Source organism: Tiliqua scincoides, chromosome 4 (assembly GCF_035046505.1).
Source record: "Tiliqua scincoides isolate rTilSci1 chromosome 4, rTilSci1.hap2, whole genome shotgun sequence".
Lineage (NCBI taxonomy): Eukaryota > Metazoa > Chordata > Lepidosauria > Squamata > Scincidae > Tiliqua > Tiliqua scincoides.
The window spans coordinates 212,863,058-212,886,566 of NC_089824.1; the positions used below are offsets into that span (position 1 = coordinate 212,863,058).

Below are 23,509 nucleotides of genomic sequence, written 5' to 3' on the forward strand. Positions count from 1 at the left end.
AATATTATTTCTTTCTAGAGCTCTTTTTTTAAAATGTCCTGTAAACCTAGGTGGGTCCCAGTAACTATCATTTTAAAAAGTGGGTCCTGATGCTAAAAAGTTTGGGAACCCCTGTCTTAGAGTAATCTCCCAGGAATTTCTTTAGCTTAAAATTTGGCACCATTTCCCCCAAGCAATTGCCTTCAGGTCTGCATTGAAATTGCACTTCAGGGGAAATTCAGTGGCAATACCCCTTGGTATTCCATCACATGGTGGGTATTGTCATGTGGCAAGCAAGCAGCGCTTGCAACTTGGTCGTGCAATTCTCCACACGGTTCCATAGATCTTTCTTTTGTGGAGAATGGGCTGGCGTTGAGACAATGACACCGAACCTAATGGTGAGCTGCAGCACATGGACAGCGGACCATGTGATAACTGCCATCACGTGAAGCGACAAAAGCAACCTCCATGTGTCATCCACAGTGATCCATCCGCTGGCCTTTAAGTCTCATTGATTTCAAAGGCTCTAATAGAAAGAGTGCTGAGAAGGTTACAGGCACAGTGGGAATGCACCGGCCCTATTAACTAGGTACCTTGGAGGAAGAACTTCATTTAAGAAAGGAAAAGAATAAAAAAAATCCACCAAGCTATTTCTCTCCATTTCCAAAACATGTTATGTCCACTCTTGTCTCAATAGAGGACGACAGGATAAAAGTATCTTTTAGGATCCTGCTATAGCTTATTTCTTTACATCTTCACATCTTTACTCCTTTACTCCTTCACATCTGCAAGTGCAGTCCTATTAACTTAAGTCCAGAACCCCCATATCTCTCTCTCTCTCTCTCTCTCTCTCTCTCTCTCTGATGAATTGGTAAGTTGCTTGACAGGCACATTATGCATATGTGTGCGTGTGCTATTGGAGGCAGCCGACATGTTGCTGGCCACCAGTCGAAAGCAAGGTAATTAAGTTTCTCTCCAGAAAAGAGCTCCATTGTCTGTGACTTGGGCACTCCAGAAACTGAATCTCTGTAATGGCAAAATACCAAACAGCTCTGCTGTCAGGTGAACTGGGGATGCGTGTTGCAGGACTAGACTGGCAGTGCCACGTGGCCCAGCATTGACAGTTGTCTGTGGAGCAAGCACATGTCTAATTAGAGAGAGAAAGAGAGAAACCGGATGCTCCATAGCTCCTGACAGCTTTCCCCTGGGGTCAGTTTAAAGGCTGCTCTGCCACCTTTCTGTGTTCAGCACCTGTGGTTTGGTTCCATTTCAGTTCAAGTGGTGCAGGTCCCAAAGTGTTCCCCAGTGCCTTACACAATCAGATCCCTCCTTCTGATATCACCGTTGCTACAGTACGACCCATCAGCTTCACCTGTCTAGCTGGTTCTGATTGTGGAACAGCATTTCTGAAGATGCTACCCTGGATGCTAAGTCCTGGCCTTAAGCATCCTACTTAGCAACCTATATTTGGCTTCCAGGACTTCCTGACTACATTTCCCAAAACTGTTGATGCCAACATGTGCTACACCTGCTGCGTCCTTCCTGGGACTGTCCACCAGTCTATATGATGATGTATAATGCCCCCAACCTTCTCACTTGGCAGACAAGTAGCCATGCAGTCTATGTACCCATCACAAATCTAACTCCCTTTGTTCCTAATCACTGGATCCCCCTCTGCTAGTACCCCCCTTCACCCCACTATTGTTGGTTTATGTCAGGGTTGTTCAAACCTTTTCGCAGGAGGGCCACATCATCTCTCTGACTGTGTCGGGGACCGCGAAAAAAAAGAATTTACATTTCTAATTTGAATAAATTTACATAAATGATATATTAGAGATAGAATTTATATGAACAAATGAAGATCTTGCAATAGCTCAAGGCCTATAAAAGGCCTTTCCTTTGCTGCCACTACTGCATCACAGATGTGAAACAGCAAGCAGTGGAGGGAGCCCTCATCCCACTGCTCATGTGAGAGGTCAAACAGTTGGCCATCACGCTGAGAGCTGTTGAATCAGACCAGCGCTCCAGGCTCCAGCAAGTCTCCGGAGGGCCAGAAGCTCATTTGAGACTGGAGGCTCCCTTAGGGTTGGATTGGGAGTCCTCAAGGGCCGCAAGTGGCCCCAGGGCTGGGGTTTGGGCACCCCTGGTTTATGCAAAGGAAGAGAACTCAGAGCCATAGCTAACTGTTCATAGTCTTATAATGTGCATTTTATAGCACCCGTCATCATGTCTAGTGGAAAAGACATAATCCTTTTTAAAAATAAAGTAAATAAAGTTAACTTCTAAAACAGGAGAAAGGAAAACTTTACATCAATCACCAGTGGCGTTGCTAGGGAGGTGCGGGGGGCTACAGGCCGCACCAGGTGACATGCGCAGGGGGGTGACGTGCACTGGGGGGTGACACGCTAAAATTGTGGTGGTTAGCGGTAACCCCATCATATTATATACTGTTGGATGTGGACTTTCAAGCGGAATGCAATGCAGAAAACAAGTGTGAAATAACTCCTTTCTATCAAAAGTTATGGCCAAAAAGCTGGAGAACAAAAAATGCTTGGAGCCAAATGGAAAGTGAAAGTGAGCCGATCGTGCGTTTACTTGTGAGTAAGCAAACATGCCTTGGCTGGTGTGGAAGATCAGGTGAAGGAGAGTGCAAGGCTACCAGAATGGTCCTGATCCTATGCACCTGGAGCTAAACAACTGCTCCAGAAGGCAGCCTCCCACCCACTAAAAAGGATCAAAACAGAGGCTTCAGCTGATAAGGTGAACTTTTTTGAGACTTGCAAAGCCAGGTGGATGTTGACAGTGATCTGGTTTAAACAGAAGTTCTTAAATTGAACTGGGCACTGGGTAGGGCTGAAAACCTTACTGGTTTTGGAGGGGGGGGTGTTACTGCAGGCACGCTACAGAGGAAATTCACTTGGTGGAACAGGGCTGGCTTCTGCTTATTTAATTATTTGTTTAACTTTGATTATTTATACTTATTTATTTTAATTTGCCTGATGATGTCACTTCCACCATGACATCACTTCTGGAGGGTCTTGGACAGATTGTCATCCTAAAAAGTGGGTCCCAGTGCTAAAAGTTTGAGAACTGCTGCAATAAGGTGTTGGTAAGTTGACACCCTGGGGGGGGGGTGACACCACTAGTGACCAAAATCACTAAAATCATAATTTGGAAGAATAATACCATCATGTTATTTATCAATCAATGCGTAATTTCATGCAGAATGTGTTCTATCTTTGTTCTGTCTAGAGGTACAGCCAAAAAACTAGTGGGGATGGAGTGATGCTACATCACCACGCCCACCACCTGGGGTATTTCCCCGCCCACTGCATGGCGGGTGACGCACTGGCATCCTGCACCGGGTGACACAAACCCTAGTGACGCCACTGTCAATCACACAGACCAGGTATAAGTACCATAAGGGAGAAGGAGGATGGGGAAGATCTCCTAGATGGACAACAATTGCAAGAAATCAAGGTGAATGGTCATGCATAGGTATTGGTAACAACAGGTTTTAGTCAAATTGAGGGACTCATTTCTACTTCACAGCAGCATGTAGCCTATTGGATTCAGTAGCGTAGCCGGGGGGCGGCATGGAAAGTACTGCAGGCTCCACAAGGCTCAATGTAAGCTGACCCTCCCACTTGTCATCAGAGCCATTTCAAGCAATAACAGAGATGATCAGTGATAGCAAGTGGGAGGGGGCGCTTATATGGTGCATTATGGCACCTGCAGTACTTACTGCACCATCCCCCTCTGGCTAAGCTACTGATTGAATTCACTATTGCAGTGTGTTGTGAAAGCCAGGAACACAAATGGTGTTAGAAGAGGAGCCACAGTTTACTGATAGAGCACATTCTTTACATGGTCATAGGACTGGGAAAGAGCCCTGCAACTGTAAATCTACAGAATTCCTCCCTTCTGAAAAAGAGTCCTCAGCAACATTGCTTTAAAAAAAAAACAACTTTGTTTTTCAATGCACGGCTGTGCTCCTCTACCTGGGACATAGCAGGGCCTTTTTCCCCCAGACTGTGAACCTTTCGCCTAGGGGAACATACAGATCTCAAAGGACCAGCTCACCAAGCTCAAGGACAAGGAGAATATTTCCTTTCATTTTTTGTCCATTTTCTTCTGCCTTTTTTCCATTCGCTATTTTTTTTTATGTCTCCAGAAAACAGAATCAGGAGTCAGTACATCATGTTCTACGCTGAATGCTAAGTAGTTCAGGGACAATCCCTTGTTTACTGAACCTGGAGAGTAATTCTTTCAGAACAGAAATTAACAGATACAAACAGGAGAAAGAGAGAGAGTCACACACATATACATTCACATTTGTGAAGCATGTTTTGTTATAACTGTCATGCAGCCCACAAAACAAAACAATTTTCCACCTCTCTCCACACCACACGGCGTGATCGTTCCAGGGACTTCTTGCACTGTGACATAGAACCAACCTACTCCTATGAGTAGTTACCAACCAACCAACCTATGAGAGTTACCTGGAAAACAACAGTTTTCCATGTAACTCTCATAGCTAGTAGATGCTTACCTCTATGTCCAGCAAGAATTTTTCTAATCTCCATTTAAGACCATCTTAGACCTAATTAACAGGTGCAGCAAAATGACATGGTAGAGCAGACACTTGAACAACTGTCTAAAACAACTATCTAAAACAACTATTGTCACATCTCAAAAAGGATATAGTGGAAATGGAAACGATGCAAAAAGTGCAACCAAAATGAATACTGGGCTGGGGCACCTCCCTTACGAGGAAAGGCTACAGCATTTGGGGTGCTTCAGTCTAGCAAAAAGGTCTCAGAGGGGAGACATGATTGAGACATACAAAATCTTGCAGGGGATGGATATTGTGGATAGAGAGATGTTCTGTTCCCTCTCACACAACACCAGAACCAGAGGACATCCGCTAAAATTGAATGTTGGAAAAGTTAAGACAGGCAAAAGAAAATATTTCTTTACCCAGTGTGTAATTAGTCTGTGGAACTCCTTGCCACGGGAAGTGATGATAGCTTCTACCCTGGATGCCTTTAAAAGGGGTTTGGACAAATTTCTGGAGAAAATGCCCGTCACAGGTTACAAGCTGTGATGGGTATGTGCAGAATGCCAGATGCAAGGGAGGGCACCAAGATGCAGGTCTCTTGTTGTCTTGTGTGTTCCCTGAGGCAACTGGTGGGCCACTGTGAGATACAGGAAGCGGGACTAGATGGACCTGTGATCTGATCCAGTGGGGCTCTTCTTATGTAACATTATTTTTAAATGCTCCCATGTTGAAAGAAAGAAAGAAAGAAAGAAAGAAAGAAAGAAAGAAAGAAAGAAAGAAAGAAAGAAAGAAAGAAAGAAAGAAAGAAAGAAAGAAAGAAAGAAAGAAAGAAAGAAAGAAATGCCTGCAGGTTAAGTAACCACACATATACAACCCATCCCCTCCCAGAATATAGGCGAGAAAAGTTCTAGCCCTGCTTGCTCCCTGTTGCATTAGTTTTCTACTTACAAGGAGTTTTTCCTGAAGAGTAATTTTTATAGGTGTGATCCCTCACCTGCAGTTGGAAGTGAGATAGACTCTTCTACCAGCCCAGGATTGCCTTTCTGCTGCATGTGTGGATGAGAACTAAGCCAGTGGTCACCACCACATCTCATTCCAAGCATTCAAATGTACACTAGAAGTGTCCTTAGTGCACCCGTGAAAGAATTACAATTGGGAACAAATGCATGAAGGGTGTTCCTTCCCCCTGGAACTCAGTTCCAGTGAAAATCATACCCACACAGACACACATCGAATTAGTGTGTGGGAGGGAACCATTAGTTCTGGGAGGGAAGCTCCAGTGGTACCAATGGGAGCTTCCTTCTTGAGTCTAATAGCAGCTGACGGAGCCAATTTTTACCACAGTTGCAGCATTAGAAAAAAAGGTTAAATATGCCATCTGTGTGCACCACTGTCCCTAGCCTGACTGGACCACCTGGCAGACCAATCCTATGCATGTCTACTCAGAAGTAAGTCAGAGTCAATGTGGCTGACTTCCAGGAAAGTATGGATGGGATTGGGCTGCCAGTCTGCTATTTTAGTGTTTTTTTTTTAAAAAAAGTAGCAGCAGTATTGCTTCTACAGCACAGTCCTAGGTTTGTCTATTCAGAAGTAAATCCCACTGCTTTCAATGGACATTCCCAGATAAGTGTGTATAGGACTGCAACATTAGAGTTCCATCTGACTCTAAGGAGTCATCTCTGTTTAAGACCTTAGAGCCCAACATTTTGTGGTGCTGACATCTGAAACTAGGGAAGGGATTTCTATCCAGGTGAGGAGTCCCTCCTGATGCAGGCTTCCCAAAGTCTGGAAATTACCACTGAGTGATGTTTGTACGATTCTTATCAAGAATCCAGCCAGAGTTTCCCTAGAATTCAAGTATGTGGGGAGAAGGGGGCAGTGGCATAGCTAGAGTCGGTGCAAAGCACTAAGTTTTGCAGGGAGCCTCACTGCGGTGTGCAAGCGGCCCCTCCCCTTCGGAGCCATTCCCAACAGTGGGAGCAAAATGGAGGCAAATTCCTCTGTTCCACCACTTGCCTGCTGTGGTGAGGCTCCCTCCAAAACTTAGTGCTTTGCACCCCCTATAGCTATGCCACTGGAAGGGGAGAATCCAGTGTGAATACCTCATGTAAGCAGCTCTTGGCTTCACATTTCACTACTGAGAAAGCAGCGCACATCACTATGGTGTTGTATCTGCACACACAGTTTGGGCAACTCAGTGACCTTTTGCACATGTGTTCTGCTATGGCGGTTTGAGTAATTGTGTTCTTGGATTTAGCATGCAGAGACATGTTCCTAAACTTCAAATCCCAAGCTTGGATGCTTGTTGTGCCAAAGGGGATTTGCTTTCAGGGGTGGAGAAAGCAGGTGTGGGGGGGGGGAGGGAGCACAGTTTGAATGTTTCGCATTTTTAAATGGGAAAAGCTGCCCATTTTGTTTCTTTCATTTCTTGGTTTTTGTTATTGAGGGTGCTGGAGAGGATAGGAGGTAGAGCCAGTGGCATAGTTAGGGTGCAAAGCACTAGTTTGCAGGCACCTGAACACACCATGCAAGCGGCCCCTCCCCTTCGGAGCCATTCCGGGTGGTGGGAGCCCAGGATGGCTCTGAAGGAGAGGGGCCGCTTGCACGGTTCGTTCAGGTGTCTGCAAAACTTTGTGCTTTGCACCCCTTCTAGATACATCACTGGTTAGAGCCACGCTTAGTACAGCTTCTTGCTCAGCAGAAAGACATATTTTCATATTTGTTACACAAGTGTTGCATTTGTGTGTGCAAAAATATTGGAGATGGCTGGCTTAAAAAAAAGACCCCATCTGAGGTTTATCACAGAGCATATGTAAACACACAAAGACTTAATATCCAAAAGCACTCCGAGGACTGCTTTTATCTCTGTCATATTCTGCAATGGGCATTTAATCCCTCTCCTCCCCCTGTGCTCCTCACCCAGTTTATATAGCCTTTGTAATCTAATGCAAAGCTTCCGGGAGAAACTATAGAGATAATTTAAAATGAGTTGAGCTGGGGGAATGTGAACAGCAGGTCACATGGCCCTTTGATTTGGAGATAAACTGAGAGTGTAAGTCACTGTTTGAGATTGTGAAAAGCTTGTTAATCTCTGCAACAAAGCTCTGGGAATTGAATTCTGAAAGAGCTCGTGGGGGGTGCTGGAAAAAAATATGAATAAAATTCCAGTTCCTTTGGGTAGAATTAAACGGGTCAAGAATTACATTATTGGAGCAGCCAAAAATGACAATCCTATGTGGAGGTCTTCCTCCCACTTCATAATGTCTAGGACAACTGTCCCCTCTACATAGTCCATAGGGGCCGTAGGGCAGTTGTAGAGCAGGTGGTTAGCATGCAGAAGGCCCCCAGTTCAGTCCTTGGAAACTGCAATTAAAAGGATTGCAGGAAGAAGACCTGGGAAAATTCACCTTGTCCTTTCTGCCTGAGGCCTTGGAGAGCTGCTACCAATCAGAGGAGACATTACTGGGCTACATGGACCAATTATCTCATTCAGTATAAAGCCACTTCATTGCCTTCCCCCCGCCAGTCACAAATATTAATGAGGACCAGAGATGGGGAAACAAAGGGCAAGATACAGTGTCAGTGGCATAGCTAAGAGGGTGCACGGGGTAGCAACTACACTGGTCAACAAGCTTAAGGGGGGCAACAAGCTGAGCTTGGTACTAGTGGACAACCTTAGTATGTATGAATAATAGTATCATGTTATATATCTTTGGAAAGGTAATTTAATGCAGAATGCATTGAAACTAACTGCATTGGAATATCTATATTCTATCAAAAGTTATGGCCAATTAACCAGAAAATTAGAACAAAAAATAGATTTCTTTAACTCAAAACTGACCTATGAGACTGAGGCCACAATCCTAACCAATTTTCCAGCACTGACATAAGGGCAATGCAACTCTGATGTAAGGCAGGGCTTTTCAAACTGGGGCGTCACGATGCCCCAGCCTGTGAGCCCTGGCCTCTGCACCCTTAAGGGGCGGGGGCAGCCTGGAGGCAGGGAGGAGGCAGCAGCATGATCCCCAGGATCGCACTGCCCAAGGAGGCTGCAGGGGCTTGGGTGGACTTACCCAAGCCTCCTGCAGCCTCCCCAGGCTGCGGGGAGCCCGGCGCGACCTGCAGCAGGGCTCCCCGCAGCAGTGAAAGTAAATGTGGAGCGGTCGCATTTACTTTCACTGCTGCGGGGAGCCCTGCTGCAGGTCGCATCGGGCTCCCTGCAGCCTGGGGAGGCTGCAGGAGGCTTGGGTAAGTGCACCCAAGCCCCTGCAGCCCCCCTGGGCGGTGCAATCCTGGGGATCGTGCCGCTGCCTTTCCCCGCCCCCGCTACCTCTCCCCCGTGCCCACACAAGTCCTTAGTGGCTCTCACACTCTCCCAGAGAGTTTGAGAACCACTGGACGTAAGGGAACAAACATTGCCCTACCTTGAGGAGGCCTCCATGACTGCCCCCCAACTGCAGGATGCAGTACATACCCCACTGGCACAGCTATGCCAGTGCTAGAAAATTGGTAAGGATTGCATCCTGATTGTTCTGAGAGCCAATGAGATGTTATTATGATACAGCATGGAACCAATAAAGTTAATAAAGTGTTAACATGAGTCAGTTTTAATTTCCATGTATTATAATACAGTTACATCTGCTAACTAGGTAAAAAGCCACGTTTTCAAGTGGTGCTTTTCCTATATTTATATTATAGGGGAGAGGGGAGAATAACTAAGCAATATGGGACACACTTTTTATTTATTTACTTAATTAAATTTGATTTTGTCATGGGGAGGGCTACAAAAACTTATTTGATCCCAGGTGATCCCAGATAGATGCCTTAGCTATGACACTGACTGGGGGGAGATGGCAGAGCAAGTGGGTGGCGAGCTGCTGGGGGGAGAAGGCGGGTTTTCCCCTGATTTTCACTTCTTTAAAAGCCCAGGCGTGATGTCACTTCCAGTTGTGGCATAACTTCTGGGGTATCATTTTGAGCTCGGCGCTGGACTACATGATCATTGGCAATGCCACCGGACAAAGTGAGTTATCTCCTGTCCGGACAAAGGATAAGTTAACTCTTGGTTGTTATAGCAAGAAATAACTGCTGTGTTTATCTCTAGATACCCTTTAAGCACTGCCTTGAGATAACTCACAAGAGATTGAGAATGCTTGAGAGGATAATTGCAGCCCACCTCTAGCATAGCATGTATAGAGTGGACAATAGTCCACATGGTCATCACTTCATGCCTGCTACATTGATACATTGATTTGAGGCTTGGGGGCATGAATCAGCAGAACTTTCATGTCCCCTCACGCCACCTTGGAGGCCATACATTTCCATGGTTCACGCATTCAGCCGCCAGCTAGCCCACTGAAAAGCATGTTGTTGGAGGTGATGTGAAAATGTACTCTGTGTTATTATATTTGTGGCTGCCAATATTCAGACAGGCAGGTCTTCACCTGTCATTGCAGTCACCAAAGGATGACCACACTTGTGGCACCAGGTGGTGACCACAGCAATCCAAACTAGAGAGCAAATGATGTCAATGAGTGCACTAATCAGTCTCTGCTCTGGCTTGTACCTAATATTCTGAGGAATAAATGGCCCTTGCCCCTAATTCAGTGTTCCACATGTACCCATAGCATAGCCAGAGGGGGGTGCGGTAAGTACAGCAGGCGCATTGCTATCGCTGCCCCAAATGGCTCCAACAGCCAGTGGGCAGGGCCACTTACATGGCACCTGCTATACTTACTGTGCCACCCTAATCTGGCTACACTACTGGTGTGTACTCTAAAGCATATGGAGAGCTCCAGCATAAGCAGGCTTCCCTATGCAGTCCCTTTGTGTGTGCAGAGCTGTTCCTCTCCATCTGCATGAAAAGGGCAGACTGCTTGGATGAGTAACCTCTCAGTGTGCTCTGGAGACCCCTGCCAAATCCCCAATTGCAAAACTGGTCTGACAATACAAGATCATCTTATTGGGTTGACATGAGAATTTCTGAGATAGCAAATGCAAAGTACTTGAATATCTGTGTAAATGCTTTATCATCATTACCACCACCACCACCACCACCACCACCACCACTTGCCTGGGATAGTACTACTGCTAGTAGTACTGAGATAGCCACCTACTACTACTACTACTAGTACTACTACTACTACATCTTTCCCCTTCCCCTGCCTATCTTTTGACAACACCACAGTGGTTTTGACAGAGACACATGTCTATGATGTATTCACTTTTTCCTTGATTCACATCTTCCATGACTCTGTTGCTTGGAAGCTGATTGATGGAGGGGGGGTGAAGACCGATTTTTCACTTTTTGCAAGTCCACCTCCTTCAAATATATGCTGCAACATGGAAGATACATCCTCCCCTCCCCCTCCATCAATAAGCCGTAAGTGAGAAAAATCTTCATGTTCAGTAAAATCCAAGCTGTCACTCGGCTTTCCTTTTCTGGATTCATGGCTTTTTATTTATTTATTTTTGCGCTCCGTCCACAGGCTTACGACTCAACAGCAAGCCAATGAAGTGTCTCTACCTGCCTTTGTGGGGGCGTTCAAAGTACTCTGTCAGGTTTTCGAGGCAGATATTAGCAAGTGTCTCTTGGGGGAAGTCTCATTTGGGATGTGGGTTCCCGCGGCTGGGGTTGAGATCATCTGATCTTGGCGAGTCAATCGTGAGGCAGCTCTAGTAAAAGGGGAGGCAGCGAGAGCGCTGAGCGGAGGTTTCCTGATGCTCTCGGCAGCTCCACTCACACACACTGAGCTATTATGCAGCCGTTAGCCGGCTGAGCTGTCACAGCTCCGATTAAGAAACCACCTGCACAGAGGGGCCTTATTATTCTCTGCCAAGGCTCAGTAGTGTCAGGATGTATCATTGTTGGGACTAGATACAAAAGGGGAAGACATCTAGCCTTGCAGGAAACTCTCAAGCAGCCACCGCAGAGACGACCTGAACAGAAACACATCTTTAAAAATGCAGAGTAGAAGCACTTCCAGAATCTGCTTCTAAAAATACTGCTGTATCCTGGGCTTTCTTCAGAGAGTAGGAAACGAAGAATGTGTGTTAGTGGGGCAAATTGTAGCAAGAGGGGCATCTGCTAGCCAAGAACTTTCTTCTCTAGGGAAACAGAACCTGGCCTTCGGGATGAAACAGACCAGGGTCTCAGAGGGCAACCCTCACTCATGCCTTTGACTTACTGGTCATGATCTGACCCAAAAATCAACTTTTTGATCTCAGGACAAAGTGGACTTCAGGAAAAAAAAAATTGAGATAATGGTACAAAACGTCATCTTGGTTTTCTTCCGCAGGCGACTGAGCCAAAGACCAGCTGTTGAGGAGCTAGAAAGAAGAAATATTTTGAAACGTAAGTGTCTGAATCCTTTTGTAATTTGTAAACTGTAATTTTGAGTGACCTCCTACATTTGTATCAAGCATCCCTCTAATAGTGATGAATTTGTGGTTCTCTTTTGTGAAAGTACGTATGCACACTAATTGTCCCTTTTTACATGGTCTGATTTTCTGCTGGACTCATAACTGTTTGATCTTAAAATGGGTCTCTTTTCATCAGGGATGTAGATAAGAACTGTGGCTGAGCAATATACGTTTTATGTAAATACAACTATTATCAACAGTGGAATATAGCATAGTATCCAAAGCTTTTTTATTTTTTGCTACAACGAAAGCCTGGTGGAGTGTACTTTGATTGTTCCCATTTTAGTTATGGGAAACTGAGGCTAAGGAAGAGTCACGTGCCCAAGGGCGCCCACTGGATCCATGGCATAGCTGGGGTTTGTGGGTACATCTTTTCTTCCCAAAATCAATTCCTACTTTCTTGTCGAAGATCTGTTAGAAAAGGAGGTGTTTCCACCTGCAATTCACTGTAATTTTGACCTGGATTCTTCTTCTGTCTTACAAAGAGAATCAAAGTGTTCCACAAATCGCAACTCATCACTTCTAAAAGTGAAATGCACAGGCATCCATGCAGAAGACTGAATTTTCCAGCAAGCAAATTAGTTGCAAAACATCCTGACCTTTCTAATGTCAGTGCCAGCCATGAATTAAAACTATGAAAAGCATAGGTGTTTATCTGAAATGATGCCTCCAGATTTCACCAGAAGCAAAATATGAGGTTAGTGAAATTTTTGGGGATAGGGGGGGTTGCAAATCTCTAGGTAGGAACTGAAATCGGAGAGGCTAACTTGGACCAAATATGTGTCAGCGTACAACATTGTGGTTGTCGCTTCTGATAAGCTATAGCATGGTTGTAGTTCTTCTAAAACAATTATTTACAAGTCCATAGGCAGGAAAACAGATTTATGTGTTTAGGCTCATAAACCATCCTGCTCCTAAAGGTCAAAACAAGTTTCACTTCCTTATCCTAGTAACCCCAAAATCAATGAGGGCATGTCACAGGTACTGCCTAGGGAGAAGACAAATAGTGTTTCAACACAAGCCTTGCATGTTTACTTGGAAGTAACTCCCACTGTATTCAGTGGAGCTTACTCTCAGGAAAGTGTGTATAGTATTGCAGCCTTAGACCAGGGGTGGTAGACAGACAAAATCACTACTCCAAAATCAAGCTCCAGTTTCAATCTCTGGGTAAGGCTGGGCAGGTCCTCTGACTGCAATTCTGAAAGCAGCTTCCACCCCAGTGTAGACAGTACTGAGCTAAATGGACCAAGGATCTGACTGAGTATGCACATTTGGGAGAATTCCATGTGGGATCTTCTGAGTAAACATACACAGGATCAGACTGCGCATGACTTGTCCAACACCTGCCACTGATTTAATGGCTGGCATTATTTGAACCCAGATCCAACTGGGTTCAGGAGCTAGCAGAGCATAGCAGCTAAGCATGAGCTGAGAGAACACTATTTGAAATCTGGTCTCAGCCATAAACTCATGAGGTGGCCTTTGGCAAGCCATTACTTCTTAGCCTTAGTCTGAATTTAGGGCAATAACAAAGGCCTGCCTGCAAGACTGTTGACCATATCACTGAGATAATGTATATGTAATAGCAGACTATTATCATATCATCATCACTGGGCATGTCCACACAAGGGGTTTTGTTGTGTGGAACTCCACAGAAGTTGTATGGACCAGTGACATAACTAGAGGGGGTGCAAAGCATTACATTTTGCAGGGAGCCTCACCAAGGCATGCAGGCAGCACCTCCCTCTCCCCTTCGGAGCCATTCCAGGTGGGAGGAGCAAAACGGAGGTGCATGCCTTCCTTTTGTTCCCCCTGCCTGAATGGGAATGGTGGGGGGGAATGGCGGGGGGAATGGCTCTGAAGGGAAGGGGGAGGGGCCCCTTGCGTGCTGCAGTGAGGCTCCCTGCAAAACTTAGTGCTTTGCACCCCCTCTAGCTACACCTCTGACTGGCACTCACATTTGTCACTCTTGATACAATGAGCTAAGTGCAGGCTGAAAGTGGAGGGTGTAGGTTAAGCTGAAAGGAAGATAAGGAGAATGAAAAGAAATAACAGCTTTCTCGTTGAACATTCGGGGATGTCATTTACAGATAAAGCAATTCCATCCATCTGATGTTGCCTCCCAAGAGAAATCTGCTGGCTGGATTTATTTTTCTCTTTAAAGCGGAGTTTGAGTTCCTTTGCAACAAAGATGGACTACCAGCCAGATGGGCAAGCAGAGATATTAGGATGCTTGGCTGATAACTGCAAATAAGGACTGATGAAAGCTGTTGAAGAGCAGTTCCTAAAAAGCCGTCTGGTAGCAGATCTGACTAGATGCACAACTGCCCTGATGGGACATTTAGCATCTCTGTAGAGTATTATATCCCAAGTTGATCATATCCCACACAGGTAACAGTAGAAAGATTCCCATTGATTTGCAAGAGAGCAGAATGGGAACTTTTCCTTGTGCAAAGAAATCAGCTAAAAATGGAGCTTGTGAGTTGGGGTCAAATGGCACCATGTGTCTGATGCTAATAATTCCACAAATGCAAACAGTGTTATCCTTCAGAGCTGCTTCAAGTTTTAAATGGTTCACGTTGCTACACTTCTTGCAAGACCTGTGCAAGCTGCTGCTATGTGCAATTGCATCACCTGTTGACTCTTTTGGTTCCTCTCCCCCTTCTGCTCCCACCCATCTCTGTTGGCTTTTGGAGTTCTTTTTGGGAGGGGCATTCTCCATGTAGAGCAACTTGGACATCCGCACAGACACAGCCATGCGGAAGTGACACCTAAACCGCCACTTGCCCCACCCCAATAAAGCCGCTGCTTCTGAGCATCAATTTTCATGAGTGCAATAAATAGTACTGCTCATGTACATGACTAATCAGCTGTGGCTGTAACTGGGGAGACTCCAGGAAAGGCTTTGTTTTCTCCATAAAGAAGCCGAGTGCAGTAGCATAGCTAGAGCAGGTGCAATGCACTAAGTTTTGCACAGCACCTCACCACGGCATGTAAGCAAACCCTCCCCACCCCCTTCGAAGCTATTCTGGGCTGCTAGAGCAAAATGGAGGTGACACCTCTGTTATGCTCTAGTGGCCTGGAATGGCTCCAAAGGGAAGGGGCTGCTTGCATGCTATAGTGGGGCGCCATGCAAAACTTTAGTGCAGTGCGCCCCCCTCTAGCTATGCTACTGATCAAGTGAGAACCCTGAAATAGCACAAGAGTCTTCAGCCTTACGGCAATTTGTGAATGATCCAACCTCATTCTGAGCTCGAAAGGCTCTTCACCTGGTTTATAGGTGATCATTGGGCTGGCAGCATGCCTTGCATCAGTGACGTCACTAGGGTTTGCAATATCCAGTGCAGGAGGCCACAGTCACCCCCACGATAGACCTCCTCCCATGCAGTGGATGGGGCCCCATCACCCTGCCCCCGCTAGATTTTCAGCTATAACCTTTGATAGAACTGAGATATTGCAACATGCTTTGTTTCATTGCATTCTGCATGAAATTATGCATCCAATGATATATGACATGATGGTATTATTCAAAACTATAAGATTTTCAAAATTTTGGCCAGTAGTGGTGTCACCCCCCTCTGTGCGCATCACCCAGTGCAGCCCAAACCCCTGCCCCCTCCCAGCGATGCCATTGCTTACCATGTGGCTTACTCATGAGCACATTGAGTTTTTCTCCTCTTGAAGGGAAAGTGTCTCTTTTGAACATCTTGATACTCAAAAACAGATGGAACAACATGGCTCTTTTTTGTGTTGATGAGTAAGGACAACTTTTTCTTATTGCCGTCTTCCTTTACATGGCTCCTGCTCAGGACTATTTGCATGGAAGAACCAATAAATGTCTGAACTGCCCTCTTGTTCCTCCCACATTGCTCAGTCTCTAAGGAGTTACACCTGCATAACATCCTATAACAGTTTTTTTTTTACTATGATTTTTTTTTTTTGGTCCCACCTTTCTGAGATACGATCAGGATTGCTCACAACTCTATGGGCATGTGCCAAAAACGCTCAGCGATATAACAGCAGTTTGGCAGGCAGATAGGTGTATGACTGCTTCTGGCCAGTGGTGTAGCTAAAGGGGGTACAAAGCACAAAGTTTTGCAGGCGCCTGAATGTACCATGGAAGCAGCCTCTCCCCCTCCCCTTTGGAGCCATTCCAGATGGTGGAGCAAAACGGAGGCATTGCCCAGATTGGCTCCAAAGGGGGGGGGCACTTGCACAGCATGTTCAGGTGTCTGCAGGAGCTTGTGCTTTGCACCTCCTCTAGCTATGCTACTGCTTCTGGCTGGGGTGTTGCATTGCTAACCTGTCAGGCAGACCCCCAAGTGATGTCTGCGCAGCACAGGTTTGTGGTACACATTTTTACGAGCAGTGCAAATATTTAGGCAGTTCACAATACTTAAGGCCATAAAAACAAAGAAGAACAGCCTAGTTAGCAAGAGGCTAAAAGTGTGGTTCGGAGGAGGGATCATCAGTCACCCTTCTTCATAGAGCCTAGTCAAGGACACAAAAGGGAATTTTTTTTAAGTCTTCCAGCACTTTCTTCATTTCTTTCAGCTGATATCTGTGTCTTGTTAGCCAGTGGCAGCCCCTGCAGTGTTGCATGCTGGATGTCACCCCTGAGCTGCGGCTAGAAGAAGGATAGCCCAGATTGTCAGGTGCAGGTGCTATGGCGTTGCACCGAGGCAGAGGCCTACAGTGGCTGGCCAGTACAGGTGTGAACATGAATCCCCCTAGCAAGAAATGAGATGATGTCATTGACTTGCCCAGGCTGCCTGCAACAGGAAGTGCAGCCAGTCAGCTCACACACCATGCATACCATGCCCTGAGCTAGTTGGTTGATACTTGGCAACCTTGGCCAGTTGGCACAGCACAGCCATCAGAGTGACATTCACAGCAATGGTTCCTTTGAAACCAAAAATAGGTCCAGAAGTTCACAGAGAGTTCTTGGGTTGCTTTTTGAGAGCAGAAGTTCCTCTGCAGGCAGTTCTCCTCTTGTCAGCACGTAATATTGCTCAGATTCAGTCCTAGTCTGGCAATTGTCTCAGAGTCGTGGCTAATTTAGAAACCTTGTCAAGAGAGCGGGTGTAAATTACACTCTAGTGCCTGGTGCTGTGTTGCTGGAAGAGGCATCTCGTTAAGAGGGACGGGCCCAAATCCAGGCACTTCATAATTAATGGGTCCTAGGGCCATCCAAGCACTGCTGCTGTTGTAGAGTTATCTCATTTTCCCTGTTATGGGCTAACATTATGTGATCATAATCCCTCTGATAATGCGGGACCCAGTCATGTTAAAGTCCAGCAAACTGCAGATGGTCTACCTGTCACTCGGGCACAGGCTGTAAAAATGAGCAAGTCTGTGGTGTTTGTGAGAACAGAAACAGTGCATGGTAGCAACTCACAATTAGTCCATTTAGACTAACGACAGACATGACTGATGTGGTGTGGTCGCTGTGTTTCCATGGCTGAATCTCAGCCTTGGACACTGAAAATCGTGTCTCTGAGCATGTGGGGAGTGCATTTCTCTCAACCAACTCAAGCACATCTGGATTAAAGGGCAGGGGTTATAATTTCCTAGAATTTGTAAGCCCTATCACTTCCCAGTTTGAAGAATTAAGCACCAATTCAACCCCTTTCTTTTGGAGCTTATCAGGAGCAATGTAGGTCATGTTCGGTGTCTTGCTTATCATTCTGAACTCCAATGACCATTTGGAACTAACGACGATCTGGCTAAATTAGACATTATTTATAATAGGGCTGGATATGCTAATGATGCCCTGCAGGTATCTGATCATTTTGCCACCCATTTTCTTGTCGAATTGTATTTTGTCCTCTTCACCTGAGGCCACCGGAGCAGAAACCTACATCCTTGCTGAAGCTCTCTGCCATTTTTCAATGATTACATTTAAGCATCGCATGATTCAGTCTCTCTTTGTTATGAAGACTGCAAAGATTTCAGGCTCTCCCATTACAATCTGTGTCTGCCTGCAGCTACTCTCCTTCCAAAAATAGCTCCATGTGGCTGCCTTTTTAAAAGATTCTGTAGATGACGAAAATAGAGAGCTGGATTCTAAAAATACTCCCTCTTTTTTTTTTTTTTTTTTTTGTTCCAAATGTCATCTGTAGTGTGCTTTAGCTTGGTGAAGGATGCAAAGGATGCACCCGATTTAATGTGGAAAATGCCCCTAGCAACCTATGATTACAATGTGCAAAGCAGGATTACCCCTTCTCTTTGCTGTTGTTGTTTGTGAAAAAGGATGCTAACGAGCTTTCCCCATAGGTTCCTTGCACCTTTCGGTCACGAGCGCACAACTTAATTTAGCAACAGACAGCTCGTGAAATAGAAAAATCTATTAGCTCGTTTCCCAAGGCTAGAGAAATATTTCATACAACCGCTACGACACCAGCATCTATTTTTAGCTCCAGCATGTAGGAGTTATCACAGCTTGAATACTAATACGTACAGTGCACAAAAGCAAACAGTCTTAGGTGAGAAGAGAGCATCGCTTTAAGAAAACAGGGGGGAAGCCCAGTGAATCGGAAGGATCTATAATAAGATTGGCAGAGCCCAAATATTAGAAGGCAACGGAATGCGTGGGAGTTGATGCTGGCTATTGTTATAAATTAATCAACAAAATTACGGCAGCCTGGCAGAGTAAGAGTACAAGGAACGTGCGTTCCCTGAAGCAGCTGCTATACGATGTTCCAGCTCATAAGGGCAGCACGGATGACTCAGACAGAGATGTGGCATCGCAAAGCGATCATTTAGGCTTCTAAAAGTCTATTGATTTTCCCTCTGAAAACGCCCCTCATTTTCCTAATGTGGGGACAGGATTGGCTGCTTCATGTTTGCTGGAGCCCGCTTTAATTGGCCACCTGCACTTGACACTGGCACTCGCGTTCATCCCGCCTCATGTTCAGGAGTGCAATGGTCTTGGCAGAGCACCAGGCAAGGTGGGCTCAGTGCTGAGCTGGCGGGAAGAGCAGCAAAGTGGGACTTCATGAGGAAAGTCATCTCTCTCTTCATCTTTTCTGCAGAAAGGAATGACCAAACAGAACAGGAGGAAAGGAGGGAGATCAAGCAGAGGCTGACGAGAAAGGTAAGCTCTCTCAAAGTGCTCCCTGCCTGCATAAAATGTTTAGCACAGACTGAGAGGAGGAACCATCCAACAGAAAATCCTGGCTGAGCATGGTTCTAGCAAGCAGCTGGAAGCAACATGTGGCTGTTGGGTCATTGGAGCTTCTGAAGCCTGGACTGTAGGGATAGGAGGGACACCTGAGGGTAAAGTCCCACAACCTCTTTCTTCCCAGCTACCTTCTGACAAGTATTGGGACTGGTAGCATAGCTCCAGGGGCCAGCATGGTAGATTTTGCAGGCACTGCCTTATAAGTGGCCCCTCCCACTTGCTGTTGCTGCCCAGAATGGCACTTACACAGCGCATTGTGGCACCTGCAGTACTTAACTGTGCTGCCACCCCTGTAGCTATGGTACTGATTGGGACCAAGAGCACTACCCAGCAACAGGTAGTCACAACTCAGTCCCCTTCCGATGCTTTCAGTGGGATTTAGTCACCAGTATCTTTTTTTTCTGCATTATGCACCCCATGCCTTTTTGTGTGTTCCATTTTAAAGCCACAACAAGTTGGACAAGCATCAGTGAGATTATATCGACTCCAGCTTGGGTGGGTCTATAATTGGAACATGGGTTGGACTTTTCAAAGGTGCACGATCCCTGTGGCTCTCTGCTGAGAGGCGATGATAATAACACTCCTTGCAACAGGGGTGAGTGGGAAGGATCTCCCAGCTCTCTCACATAAACTGGACCCCCTGCTCAGTATAAATGAAGGCTTTCAGGAAGCACTGCTTCCAAAACACCTTCATCATTTACACAGTAATCAAGCAGATGGATGGAACATAATAGGTGAAAATCTCACTCAGCTAATTGGCAGTCATTTGCCTTCACTTTACAATAATAGATAGCTACAGAAGCAGCTCTTTCCATTGTCTTATTTTGATGAATACACTCCACTGGCTGTAAGCAGCAGGCAGCAGGTGCATTTCTGTACAATGGATATTCTTCACTGCAAATCTTTTTTTTCCATTTATAGTTATCAGGTGTTTGACCTGATGCTATGCGTTGTTCTGTTTCCTGAGTTCTCCCACCCAAGGACCATGATTTGGTGCTCATTTATAAAGCAGTGCCATTCTGGAGTCATGACAAACTGCTGTGGAGTTCAGTTTGCAAAATTTCTCCTATAGACTGTAAATATGGGCATTGCTGTTTCAGTTTTGCTCTAAGGAGTGGGTTTCTGGTAATCAGAGAGAAGGAATACAGTACTTGCATTCCAGGAACCAGAACAAGTCCCAGAAAGAGTTTCATTCATTCCCTAAAGTAATGCACAAATCCTTCACAAGAATGCTAAATATAGCCTCGTATTAAAAATGAATTGTACTAGCTCCTAGAAGCTTCTCTCTGACTTGTGTCTCCCAGAGTCATTCATAAGAAATGTGGATCAGGAATGAAACTCAGTCCTGGTTCAGAGCAGCACCTGTGAATAAGACACAATGTGCTGAAAAGACTCTGGGTGAGTAGCAGTGAGAGGTTCCCACACTACAGGGGAACCCCACTACATTGTTCCTCCTTGAGCCAGGCACTGCAGGCAGGTAAATGAGCAAGCAAGCAGTCAGGAAAGGGGTTCCTTGAAGATGACTGGAGCAGCTGTTAGTCTCTAGCTTCTTCACACATTCAGGCTGCAGTCCTACATACACTTATCTGGGACTAAGGTCCATTGAGCACTGTGGGACTTACTTCTGAGTAATCATGCATAGGATTGCGCTGGTAAAGGCCTTTCACTATGTGGAGTCTCATCCATAAGAAGTTAGACCATTGATCCATCTGGTTCAGTGTTGTCTATGCGGACTGCAGTTTCAAGCTGGAATCTTTTCCAGTCCAACCTGCAGGTGCCAGGGCTTGAGCCTGGGGACTGTCTGAATGCAAAGCAGGTGCTTTACCACTGAACTATGGCCCCCATGCCCCACAGGTTCAGTGTGAACCAGAAGTCAGAATACATTTGCATGCAGCCTTGAATGAATGGCAAAAGTGTGCTAAAGATCAAACCATACACTTTGGTCTCTTCCAGTCCCAATTGAACACTACTAATATGCAGTGGCATAGCTAGAAGGGGTGCAAAGCATTAAGTTTTGTAGGCGCCTGAATGCACCCTGCAAGAGACCTGTCCCCTTTGGAGCCATTCCAGGCATTTGCCTCTGTATGGTGTACAGTGTATATATGGGGTATGGGTGGTGCTAGTGGCTGAAATCTCACACCTGTGTACATTTTTAAGTGAACATGTGAAAAGACTTCTGATGAGTTTCAAATACTCATATAGTTTTATCTCAATTTCGATTACATTTCTAATTGTGTGCAATGATATTACATCAGCAATGACTTCCTATGACCACCAACCCCTTGCAAACAGCTTGTCTTCTGTGTGATATTTACCTGGACACTTTCCTGCTTTTTTCCAAGCTTAATCAAAGACCAACAGTTGATGAACTAAGAGACAGAAAAATCCTCATTCGATTCAGCGATTATGTGGAAGTGGCAAAAGCACAGGATTATGACAGACGAGCAGACAAGCCATGGACAAGGCTCTCAGCAGCAGATAAGGTACACGCCTACCCATGTTCACTGAGCGTGTCTTTACAGTGGGCCCTTGGATACCAAATTCTGTGGATAACTGAATCTGTGGGAAGGCTAGCTTGGCACCACAATAACTTACCAAGGGGCTGCACCTGGCCCTCCAAAGGTTGCCCGTGGCTCCGTTTCCTCAGAAGGCCTCCCGGATGCTACTGGAAGGCATTTGCAGTTTGCACCAGCAAACTGGAACTGCTTTTTAATAGCATCCAGGAGGTTTTCTGAGCTGCAGGGAGGCCGCGCACAACCTCCCTGAGCCTCAGAACACCTCCCAGACGTGACCAGAAGCCACTTATGGTTGTGTCTGGGAGGTCCTCTGAGGCCTTCCAGCCACAAGCTCAGCATCTGCATTTATTCAAATTCACAAATGCCAACACCATGGATAAGGAGAGCCCAGTGTGCATGGTGTTTTTCATGTAACAGTTTTTAAGAATGATTTGGTGGCTGTTTTTGTGTTTGGGAAACCAAATTAGGCGCTGAGACATATTCCACTATATCTTTAGACAGCTCTCCCACCAGACATTTAGAAAGATTTACAAGGCATTCTTTCCCATCAGGCATTTCAGAAGCGAAAGGGTGAACTGAACCCAAGGCACCTCTGTGGCTTGCTGATTTGTTCTGGTGCATTCTGTATATTCTATCTTCCAGAGGGGGAGCTGTGCTACGCTAGCAGCAAAAGCAACACAAAATGTTGTGCCACCTGAAAACCTAACACAAAGATTGTCAGACAAACTTTCATGGACTGCCGTCCACATCATTAGCTGCAAGATGCAGTGTAATGTTAGATTGTATTGTGATGATTTTGTAAACCACCTTGGAGCTCTAGAGAAGAAGATGAAGATTTATATACCACTTTTCAATTTAAAAAAAAGATTCACAGAGAAAATCAAATAACTAAATCTTGGGAGTAGACTAACAGCCCAATGTGTCTATGGCTGCAATCCTATTCTCACTTTCCTGGGAGTAAGCCCCATGGACTATTATGGGATTTACTTCAGAGTAGGCATGCAAAGGATTGGGCTCTAAATCCTCACACAGTGAAGCAGTGGGACAAGCACAACAATCACTGTATCCTGCAGGGGATTTTTGCCTGCTAGAGGTCTTCCCAGGGTAAACCCCAGTCAGGGTGATCAGACACAATGGAGGACAGAGTACCTATACTTTTAACCATTGTATAGAAGAGGGAATTTTGGCAAGTGCAACTTTTTAAACCCTTCCATGCTGAGCTGCACCTGCCAAAATTCCCTCTTCTATACAATGGTTAAAGGCATAGCCACTCTGTCCTCCATTGTATCTGGTCAACCTGGCCCCAGCCTGGCCCCCTGGCCTGGCCAGACATCTGCAAATCTACATTGTACAGGCAGATCAGGACTGGGAAGGGGGTTAGGATATGGCCCAGAAGTAGGCTGATCCCACCCCCCTCCTAGACCCGATCTGCCCATCCCTATCCCCATTTCTTCCCCATTCCACCCACCCACTACCACCTTGCATGGACTTATCTGCTCTAATGGACATCCTGATAGCCAACAGCACCAGCAGGAAGGCTCTGGCCTTCCCACTGGCTGCTAGCACTGTCGCAAAGCGCTTTACAGCGCTTTTGCAACAGTGCGCACTGGCAGAACACATGTTCTGCCAGCAGAGCGCTTGAATAGGATTGGGCCATAAAGATGGAATCAAAATCTCTTCTATAAAGAAGATCTTTCCTATAGCAAAGCAGATGATATAAGAATAGTGAAATGAATGATTGTAGAATAAATTTGCATACAATGAGCTAGACAGCAGTAGGAAGCTGTTTTTATTATGTTTTCTTTATGCTTAGAATTGCAAAGTGTGCCAAGTTAATGCTCCATTTTA

General features: G+C 45.7%; 1 protein-coding gene across 1 annotated transcript in view; it reads left to right on the forward strand.

Moving 5' to 3' along the window:
* The window catches only part of PHACTR3 (phosphatase and actin regulator 3), a 255,263-nt gene that overhangs the window by 229,931 nt on the left and 1,823 nt on the right, over positions 1-23,509 (forward strand). The window contains exons 9-11 of the mRNA XM_066624720.1: positions 11,839-11,894; positions 18,997-19,058; positions 21,488-21,628. Coding sequence (XP_066480817.1) covers positions 11,839-11,894; positions 18,997-19,058; positions 21,488-21,628 — 259 coding nt within the window. The remainder of the gene's footprint in view (positions 1-11,838; positions 11,895-18,996; positions 19,059-21,487; positions 21,629-23,509) is intronic.